At 39.9% G+C, this 11,412-nt stretch overlaps 1 protein-coding gene across 1 annotated transcript; it reads right to left on the bottom strand.

Moving 5' to 3' along the window:
• Window positions 1-1,081: 1,081 nt before the first annotated feature.
• Window positions 1,082-10,865, bottom strand: KIAA0319 (KIAA0319 ortholog; the record flags this gene model as incomplete). Its single annotated transcript, XM_027906892.1, has 6 exons — window positions 1,082-5,325; window positions 6,158-6,249; window positions 7,743-7,833; window positions 8,529-8,651; window positions 9,250-9,392; window positions 10,687-10,865. Coding segments are annotated over 6 exons (807 nt in total), but the record flags the coding sequence as incomplete, so codon positions are not given.
• Window positions 10,866-11,412: the final 547 nt, after the last annotated feature.

Below are 11,412 nucleotides of genomic sequence, written 5' to 3'. Positions count from 1 at the left end.
TTTGTGACTTACTACACCTCATTCAATGTTGAATTGGCAATCTGACAGCAGCCACATTAAGGTCAGTCTCTCAGATTTCCACGGAATATTTTGTTCTGCCAGCTTTATCACTGGAAAAGACTTTGCATCCACATGTCCATAAACTGTAAGATTTTGGTACCCCCAAGTACAGTCACTTGAATCTAAATCAAATATATGAGACTACTTTGACATAGTAATTTGCTGTCAGTCATTCTGTATGCAAGTCTTTTATGCTGAACCAAACATTTTATCACAAGATAGAGGTTCTGTATATCACAGTGTCTTCCCTGCTTTCATGATGTGATTAACTGCATAATTCTTTACCTCATGTATTACGACTTAAATAGAGTTTTGGAAGGTCTTTTATTTTCACTTAGTTAATACAGTTTTGAAGCCTCAGAAACTGTTTTAATTTCCAACCTGCTTTAGTCATGGCCAATTTCCATTTCATTTGCTGGTGTTATTCTTTAAGTAGCTGATGTTTCACACCCCCTCCCCACCCCCACTGCCTGTCTTCTCTATGTAATAAACTCTCCAGAAGCTGTGCTTACCTGTTCTGCTAGATATTTAACAACTCAGCTAATTTAGAGCAGAAGATTTAAGTAGTCTGTTCAGAAGCCCTAAGTTACATTTTAGCACTTGTTTAAAGTCTTTCCATGTCAAAACTCCCTGCTGAGGACCTCCCAAGAATAACCACAAGGAGTTATGGCGGCATATTCACTTCTGTCCGTGAGTGCTGAAGGTACTTTTGCACAACAGGCTGAAGTTGTTTAGGAATCACTGCTGCTGATCTCCCTGTTGCACCAGTTCTGCTCAAAGGGATGGGGGGCAGGCTGCTGCTGTTAACAAAATGTACAGTGCAATAACCAAGGGGCAGATTCCATTCCTCAGTACAAGGGCATTTATGTGTCTCACCAGCTCATCCAGCAGCCAGCATCCCCTTGCAGGAATCCAGCATGAACATATGAGGTGCCACGTAGACTGGGGCACCATGTATCCAAATACACTTTAAAAGTAGCTTTTATGGTGTATGACTTTTCCTTACAGAAAGACACCTGTATCTCATAGTACCTTTTATTATCACAAATTACCACAAACTTCACACACACCGACACGAGGATTTTTCTTCTGAAGCTCAGGAAACAGGCAGCGTAACCTGCCTCTATCTAACACAGCATTTTGGGTTATATTGCACACTGATTACTGCAAAGCAGCCATTATACTGACAAACACTCTCAGGTACTGGATTTGTTATAGAGTAAGCCACAAAGCTTGTGTAATTACCACACTTGGCATGACAGCTGGTGATTATTTACACACAGCCAATTAAACCAAGTAAGGACAAGCACCACAAGAAAACCTACTGTGATCTGCAGTAAATTATTTTTTTTTCCTGTTCTCTGATGTACTGAATTATGTCACCTCTCTAGAAAAAGATGCTTCTGTCAGTAGGAAAGGAAGGGATCAGCTACTGCACTGCTTTTATGTTTGAGTACAGACATAAGCTATGGTATACAACGTATGTCTATTAGCCTGACCTGAGTGATGAGTCCAATACAGAATACCACGCCTAAAAGAGTACCTGACAAGTTCCTAAAAGGAAAGAAAAAAATTTATTAGTTACATAAATGTAGCAATTTCAGCTCAAAAACAGTTCCAGTTACAATACAATAGCAATAGCAATAAATAACATTTTCTAGAAACAGGTTCTTAATATAAGTTCTGTAATAGCTCACCCCATCCACCCACAAGGAGAAGTGCTTCCATACAGAGACAAACTACAAATCTGCAGCTCATCTGCACTTGATTCATAGCCCGTACAAAAATCATTTGCCTTTGCTGCCTCCTTTTTAAAATTTATTTCTGAACTTTTTATTTTTCTCCTTTGCCTTGGGGAGTTCAGCACATAAAAGGAACGTGAAATGGGTTTTTCTTTGCCGCAGAAATAATGGATTAGTATTCTAGTTAGGATCAATGATAAGCAATAACTGATATTAAGAAACTAATTCATCGCTATATCCCATTTCCCTTCTTCAAGAAGAATGCTTACCTCTCTCAAACCTCAAATAAATGTCCGAAGACTACACTAAATGTCATTTTATTACCACCAACCCCAAAGCTCCATCTGACTACTGCCCATTATCAGTATACTGGAGGGGAAAACTAGTTTCACTTGAGGCTAAAAGCAGGAACATTGCCTAAACTCAATTATTTCAAGAACATTGGATTATTTAAGGAAAGTGTGAATCCAGCACAGAGAACACACGCACCCACTCACTCTCTCTCTGTTAAGTTCACACACTGTTAAGTTCCTTGCATGAGTGCTCAGTTCTGTTTGCCCACAGAGACCAAGAAAAGCAAAACTGATACCCTACAGGCAAACAGCTGACAGCACAAAACAGACACCTGAACAGTACTTATATGTGATGCATCTGACACAGGGGGAGAAGACTGTTTACCTAAAAGGACAGAGCTGACAATCTATGCTTACAAATAAAACAAGAAAAACCTGATTCCTGTACTTGTTTTGCTAGAGAATCAACCTTTAGTTTTGGAGTTTGGTTTGGGTTTTTGTTTGGGGTTTTTTTTTGGTTTGGTTTTTTTGTTTGTTTGGTTGGTTGAGTTTGGGGTTTTTTGTTTGGTTGCTCTGGGTTTTTTGTTTGTTTGGTTGGTTGGTTTTTTTAGATGTCTGAATTTTAATTCCTTGAAAGAACAACCTCCTAGCCTTTTGTGCTGGCTTTAAACATAAAATAAACCCAAAACATATAAAGAGACTGATTTCACAAAACTGGTGGATGCTGCTGACTGCACTGACGTGTCCTACAAGGTAAGTTTATAGATAAAGGCACACTGGAGACAGTATTTCGCAGAAGCATTAACGGCAGCATGGCAAATACAAAGTTGAAACTGCTTAAGCAACTTGTTTGCTTGTTTAAAAATGCATGTTTCCATGAGCATGATTCCTGCTGGAACATTCTGGGAAGTTACGCAGAATTAATTAAGCCCAACATTTGGATTTCAAAGGAAAAAAAAAAAAATTAGTATTTTGAGCGGGCCTTAACTTTATTCAGGAATGCTTTAAAGTAAACACTGCATTATTACATTAACACATCTGGAGCAGAAACTGAAGGACATCAGAAGCTGCCCTTGCTTTTATTGACCAAGTTATTTAAAAATATATATACATATACACACACACTCTCAAGAAGGGGGAGAGTGTGATAAAGTAGATTTGTTTCAATAAATATGCTAAACCCCTCCATACACAGAGTTGAAACTTGGTTTCTGAAGAAAGCAAATCATACCATTTCTACTGCACCTTGCTGGTGGGTATGAGAAAAACACAGACAGCACCTGCACTAGCCCATTTTAGCTCTTCACAGCCTCTCCCTCCTTGATGACTCCTGCAGCCACACAAAGCTCCTCAGAGAAATATTCCTCAGTGCTGCACTAGTAGCCTTAGGGACTCTTGCTGGCTGCATTTGAAAATCGAAAGTATGAAACAAATTATGAGCATGCCGTGTTGCTGCAACTTTTGACTACTGATTCCTTCCAACCTAGTTGCCCAACTCCATTAACAAGAGAAGCACAGAAGCCCCCAGTGTTCAACCCAGCTACTCTGCTCTCTCAGACTTCTAAGAAAGGATGGAGGAAGCCCCAGAATTCTCCACTAAATTATTTTTCATGATAAAGATGGGCTATGTGCCCTCCCTGAGCCTTCTATGCTGCTCTCCTTGATCTCTATACTGCTCCATCCTTCCCCAATAATGGGTTCTCTACCATTGGATTAAAAACAAAAAAACTCTCTGCAAAATGTTCCCAGAGGAACGTTTTCTCCATCGAAACACATCATTCCTCCATATCCAAGACTCCAGCACATCAGTAGAGTACCCCCAGATAAAGCTGACATCATGGCTAAACAGCACCACTGACACAGATGTCCCCACACATGAGGCTGATGTTTAGAAGCCAGGTCTTCAGTCTGGGATTTCAAGAGCAGTACTGTGGGGGTATGATTTTAAAGCCTAACAAGCAGGCTGTGAAGAAATTATCCAGTCTGTGGACAAGAATATCAGAACTTCAATACACCTACCATTGCCAAAAGCCTGAAAGGATTTCCTTAGGTCAGCACATCCAGTCACTGAATAGCCACAGAGGAAAAAATAAAACAGTTTAATGTTCAAGCTAAAACCTTGTTCAGTACTGATTCCCACGACAATGAAGGTTCACACAGGGTATTTGCCACAAGCATTTCACTACACGAGTGCCTGGCACGTTCTTTAACTGAGCACTAAGGCTGACAGATGAAAACTCATCTCAGCTGAGCGTTCAGTCTTAGAAGCTTCAGAGCTCCCCCAAAAGTGATCTCTAAGCAAAAGGTTGCTTGGAATGCTTTGGAAGGTGCTGCAGTTTCCTGGATGGACATGGCTGAGACAAAGCACTTTCATCATTACAGAAGCAGCCTAAGGCTGGACTTTCCTATGTAGATACCATATCTCCTATGAAAATCCAGGGATAACTTTTCTTTGAAAACAAAACAAAGACATTTCCACCTCACGAAGAGTACCCTAGAAAAAAGAATTTACAAAGCACAGTCAGATAAACACAAATGCACTAAAAATGCTCTTTGTGTTTCCATCCTAAGCTGAAAATTAGGATGGAGCCTGTGGCCACATACTGCTCTCTATAGTTGTAATGGAATTTATCTATATTGGCTTTTGCTGTTATAAACCACACTGCTTCTCCAAGAAGAGTGGTAGGAGCATAGGACATGAATCTATGTGCCATTGTTAGTTATCACAGTCTGTAGTACAACAGCCCTGGCTAATTTTGTAGCAGTGACACAGAAAAAAGGGCCTTCAGAAATTCAGAAAAACATTCAGCATGAAACATGGAGGAAATAAGATGTGCTTTTCCTTGTTCCTATAACGGTGACAAGAGGAGTTAGCTGACCATCTAATCCTTCTTCCTTCGTTCTTCCTTCCTCCACCTGTGTTACAAATTTAGCCTTTCACCTGCAATTAGTTGATATTTTAGGAAGCTTTTGGTTCTGCAAAAACAGAGGTGGGCCAACATGTTTCAGATGTGTCACACCAGCGTGTTCTGTGCTTTTACCCTCATTCAGTTATCTGTCTTTGGAGCTATAGTTGAAGGAAACTCCATTTCTGATGGATCCATTCATAAGTGTTCTAGGATTCTCTCTTTCAATCTTTTCTCTGCTGAAGATAGTGTCCTGATCACTGTCAAACTCTGACTCGGAGACCATCAGACTGGAGTTGTGTTCTGTACTTCTGTGTTTTATACCTGACAATAAAAAAGCAAACCAAACTCATTAGAGAGATTTGACTTTTTAGTAATAACTAACCACCACTGTCCCCTGCTGTGATATGAAAAGTAAGTGAAAACCTGCTCTGCGGTGTAATGTAACAGCATGCACCACTGCCACCACCAATATAAAAACTGGCCTTAAGAACTATCACATACTGTCAGGCAGATGCTCTTCCAACTTCACTACAGGCCAACTGGAATACATGCATTAAAATTAGAAACAATTAGATTATCTTAGTACATACCTAATGTACTTTTAATACCTTAAATCTGGAAATTGGTCTGTTCACTCAACTGTCTTACTAACACAAGTGGGAATGAAAGGTCAAGGTTTCTACAGAAATGTTATCTCTGTCTTTCTAGGAGAGCAATTTCTCAGGATGATTTTAATTTCTTGGATTCCAACACTTCCCCTGCTAAAAACTGGAATTCAAGGAAATCAAAATATATGTAAACAGCAGCTGAAGTCAACTTAGGTTTAACAGGGCACTTATAGGTCAGGAAAGAACTGCTGGGCAGCAATAAAAACAGCTCCAAATTAAAACATGTGCAGAGGAGAAAGGGTTACATAGAGAAAGCCTGTGGGACAGTAAGATGTTCTTAATTAGGAATAATTAAGAAGCTCAGAGCAGTGGCTGAGCCCAAGGCTTCATACAAGAAACGAAGCAATTCTCCTCCAGCCACTTCATTGTCCAACTCCACCATTCCCAAACTTCTAGGCCACCTTCTGGGCTCCTCCTGACTACAGGTCAGGCACACTGACTGAACGCTTGGTGGATGAGTTCACAGCTTACCACACAGCACTTACCGTATTTGGGTCGTAGTTCCATTCTCTCCTGCTCATCTATGTTATCTAGGATGGTATATTTTGTTTTCTTTCTTATCTTTGTCCTCTTCCTGCTAGAAAGGAAGTTACCACAAAGACATTTAATTCTCATGTGCACACATAAATCTGGCCCCTCTACTTTTCACACACATATACCCCGGTATACGCAGTGGCACTGTACTTTCTCACCTCCACTTAAAAATAGTTGTTCCAGTTTATACCTGCATAAAGCAGCTGTACAATCTGGACAAGACAGTATAGTTTATCTTCTCTCTGATATACAAAGATGAAGAAATCAAGATGGGTTCATTTGCTTTCCTAGGCCACAGGGGTTCAGTTTGTTCAACACAGTTACTACAACCAGGCAGGCGTGTATTCATTTGCCCTCACAGTTCACAGTGAAGAAGCCACCTTACTGCTCAGCCAACATTACAGCAACAACCTCTCCCTCTATGGTCTTCTAAAAAAAAAAAAAGAATCCATTTGCCAACTCAAAGACTTTAAAACCTCCAAAACTCCAATCTCGGGACTGCCGTGTACTTTTCCCTGTAGTTTCCCCAAGGCAAAGGGAATCTCTTGCCATTCTGTCCTGCGCAGCATTTCCTTTCCCTTTTTCACATGGATCTGTATCAACCAGCCCTCACTCTCTGGCACAAGCCACATGAGGACAAAGGACAGAAGCAGCTGAACTAATAAAGAATCCCTTTATTGTCAAATCTACATAAGCCTGTGAGGCTCCACACTGTGGGGGTGGAGTGGGACACACTTTACTATTTAAAGTTTTCTACTAACAGCATCGTTCTTTCAACCACAAAAAGAAAATCGCTATCAACCCTGACACATCCTTTACACACTGCAAAAAGCTGAAAATATAGAAAGATTTTGACAGCATTTTATTTTTACTAACACCTCAACGAGCTATCTATTTGATCAGCTGTTTGGGCTGCAGCAAAAACACTTGCTCTAGTGACAGAACTTGCAGGGGCTTGTCACTTGAAAGAGAATTTCTTATCAGTTCACTAGGAAAGACTGGAGGGAGCGCACAAAGTGAAACAACACACAGTAGTAGACAGGACTGTTTAAGGAAAGAGGAAGCAAGAAGTCTGCACAACTGAGATCGCTGGAGTACTCCTTGCCTGTCAGCCACATGCAGCCCTCCTGCCCACCCTTCCTGTCCAAGGGAAACAGCAGACTGGGAGCAGATCCTTTCCCATGGTTTACAACATTCCTAGATCAGCGAGTGACCTTCAGGGTGTGCCTCTTTTTTGTTAGCACAGAGTACCTGGAGGACTCAGTGAAGATCTCAGTATACTCTTCAGCATTTTGACATTAACTATCACTTAATATGAAGGATACTGCAACATCAGCTTTTTTGGGTTTTTAATGTAGAGAAGCACAGAGACACAAATGGATACTCCTTTTTTCAACAAAAGTGTGTCTCTACAGAAAGAGCTACAAGAAGCTCCTCTCATGTCCAAAAAGAGTTCAGTGGTTTAGTGCTAAGGACCGGACTAAAATATGGCAGTTTTTGCATATACCCCATCAAAAAGAAACACAAATCATGTACCTTTTGCAGCAGCAGATGCAGAACCAGGCAAGCCCTACCATGACCACAATCAAAATAAAAACAGATACAGTCACATAGAGTATACTCCACTCTGAAAAAAAAGAAACACAACAGTGCTTTGTAAAGCCATGAATTTAATTTAAGTATTAATTATTTGAAATAGAGAATCTAAGCTGATAAATTAGATGTGCCACAGAATATAGACAGCATGAGGCTGCTGAAACTAAACTGCATTTCCTACAGGTTAACTGAAAGAAACAGTAGAATTAATCATGCTAAGAAACTGACGTTCTAAAGGTCACAATATTGGTCAGTCCAGAACACTGATGTTTTCTTTGCTTAGGTCAGATCACACTTCTGGCACAGAAGCATCAACCACACACTCAGAGAATCTAAGTTGCTGTCTCTTTTACAGCTTTGCAACAGTCCTACTCAAAAGCTTTGCAATGCCCATGTTATTCAACAACCCCTCCAACTGGCCCTAAATTCTTGCAAAATCTCTCTCCCGTGACAAAATTTTTACATTTTTTTCATCAGACAGTGATTCTTTTTAAAATTTAAACTTAAAATATTTTAAATGCAGGCTACTACTGCCAAGATATTATAATTTCAAGAAATCATTCAAATATGTTTCTACAGAAAGGTACTGCTGGGCCAGAAAACAGAGACTCTTTTAGTCCTCCCTCAGTAACCACCTCCTAAGTACTCCCCATTCTGAGAGCAAATAATCAACAGTCACAAGACTACGAGTTACTCTTAAAACACATCCCACAACACCAAACTCACCACAATTACTCTCTCCATCATTTAGATAACGATGTATCAAGTTTTCCATCCACAGCTGGTAGCAAATGCAGCGCTTCGTTATGGGGTCACAGTGCCCATGTCCAGAGCATTTCAAAAGACAGGCTACGGACAAAACCAAACGTGGGTGAGTTGTGTAAATGGACAACCTGTCATGCATCCTTCTGGGGCAAAAGAAGCAGTTCATTATAAGAAACCCCAGTGGCCTGTCTACATTTAAAATATTAGAAGGCTAGGTTATAACACAGCAGTCACCCAATCATCCTGCCTGATACATGCAGACAAGAAAAAGTTAGGTTCCCAGCCTGTTTACTGAACACTATAAGCTCTGAAGGAACCAGAGACATGAAACATATCTATATTATGGTTATATTAAATTTCGCCCATCTTCCAAGAAAAGATGTTATGTAAGGTATCCTTATCCTCATTCCCCAGGCCTTCCTGATGCAACAGACCAGATTAAGATGCACTTTCGCCTGCTGTCACAGATGATGTCTTTTAAAAGAACACAAGCAACTGGCACCAGTTTTCCACAAATCATGAAACATTTTAAGTATTGTCTTCAACATCATCTTTTGGAAAACTACACCCAAGCCCAGACACCCAAGAGCAGACAGAAGGCCTTCATGCACTGTTTCCAGGCGCTGCATTAGCCAAAATGCATGCAGAGTTCCAAGATGAGCCAGCACGATCCAAAACGTACCAGCTGTGTCAACTCGCAGGACTTTAAAAAGCAGAAAGTCAGCCTTCTGTTTCAAGAGCTGCACGTGCAGAGTTCTTGAGACATCTGATGCCTTGATCACCGTGGAAGGATGCCCGTTCTGCACATAGAACACAACTGAGGTGCTGCAGAAAGAAGGTGATGACGGCTGTCAAAGATCATTTTTGTCAGGCATTCAATAATGAAGTATAAAGACATATAGCCTTTAGTTTTGTTTTTTTTTCTGGAAACCAAATGTCACCACTGATAAAGATTTGGGAATTCTGTCCATGGATCAGTCAACTCCATTCAAATGACAAGGACTTCGTTCCAAGCTTGGAGCACCAGCAGTTCTTTGGCTTCTCAGTTTCACAGAAGAAATGTGAGGACAACAGCAAATCTAATTCCCCTCCTGGTCTTCCTGACTTCTGCTTTAAGAAGTACATACACATTTGTTTTCTCCACCCTCATGCAGAACCTATCACAAAGTGCTCTGAAGCAATTTCACCAAATTTAGGAAACTGAATTAAATAGGAGAGAATGCTCAGAAGCAAGGGATACAGAGACTTCATATGAAAGCCCTCCTCCCCCATCATCCACAGCTTTTAAGTTGGATGGCGTTGATCTCATCCTTTATCAGACACCTCAGGGAACATTTTAATTAAGAAAGCTGTTATTAAAAATATCATAGCTATAAATGCTAGATTTTCCTAACTGTGTTTTTCAATTTTAAGACATTCCCTGAGAGCTAAACAAACACCAAAATGAGCTTTAAATTGCCAAGAAGATAACAGGAAGCAGTAAGGGTAACTCATATCATACATGAGTTGGGTTCTGTGGGCATGCACAGCCATTTCTAGCTCTCTACAGCAAGTAGAGGGGGTATTTCTATTTCTAAGTAAAATAACATATGTAGGAGTACCCACTGGAGAGTTTCCTTTGCAAAAAAATGGATTTTCATTACCAGTTACCTGGGAAAATGTTTATAAAATATTAACAATATCAAAACCTTAGCGAAGAAGTAGAAACAAAAGGGTTTGATCAAACAGAGTTGGAAACGTATTTTGAAATACAATACTTGCTTCACTGTGAGAAAGTCTCTCTGTTTTGCTCTGTCTAGAATTTGGAAAAAATAGTAGCACTGTAAGGAACAAAGAGACTGAAATATATATCCATGCACTTTCTCTAAAGTCAAAAATAAAAAATATCTATACAGAAAAATTTTGATTTTTTCAAACAAAATATTTCAGTTCTAGACCTCCACAGAGCTTATTTCATCAATTTTCTACTGCAGAAGAAATTCACCTTTGAAAGTACATTCTGTTGAGAAGTACAGCACTTTTTGCCATCTTAGAAAAGGTTATTTTGCAACTAATTATGAGCTGTGAAAGAGGCAAAGAAAATCACAAATCTTCCTGGCACAGCAGGATATCTTTGTACCTTATATCTGAATAGGCTTGTATCTTCTGGACTTTGATATCTGAATCCAAAACATTCAGCAATACAGCCAGCTGTCTCACCAGAGTGTCCTTCTGCTGTTCACTCAGCTGTCCCACTCCAACCTGCAGAATCAGCTCCACCAGACCATTCCTTTTGGGATCTGACAGAAGAAGAACATACTATTCTTTCAGTACCAACTGACAACAACATACAGTACTTGAAAGTATTTATTAATACTGTATTTTCCTGTAGAAGACCTGTATCCCTGAAAAACCAACTCTTTCATGTTCTTTAGAAAGTACTTAACCTATATTGTCACATTCCCTACGAAACAAACCCATCTCATCAATCGAAATAAAAGCACTTCAGGGTGCACTTCAGTTCAGCATTTACATATTTCTGTGCAGAATAGCAAATTCTATTCCCCTAAATGCTGCCATCTTAAAGTCAGAGGTAAGCACTAGGTGGGTCTAATTACCAAGTTCCCTGCTACTTATTTACTACTGGTTATCACCCAGGAAAAGAGAGCCAAAGATGAACTTGTATGTCTGAGGATGGCAAATTCGAGAAATATTAGATATGTTTACCCTTACAAACTGAGGGTTCTGTTAAATAGTACTTGGACTTCTAGAGTGCCTTGCAAAGCAAAGAAACTTCACAGTTATCCAGTGAGAATCATGAGCCAATTATTATGACTGCATTCAACAATAAAGTGAGGAACAGAAA

This window comes from Empidonax traillii, unplaced genomic scaffold (assembly GCF_003031625.1).
Source record: "Empidonax traillii isolate 1590-97213 ecotype Southwest subspecies unplaced genomic scaffold, ASM303162v1 scaffold1372:size120433, whole genome shotgun sequence".
NCBI classification, from domain to species: Eukaryota; Metazoa; Chordata; class Aves; order Passeriformes; family Tyrannidae; genus Empidonax; species Empidonax traillii.
This window is presented reverse-complemented; position numbering and strand designations above follow the sequence as displayed.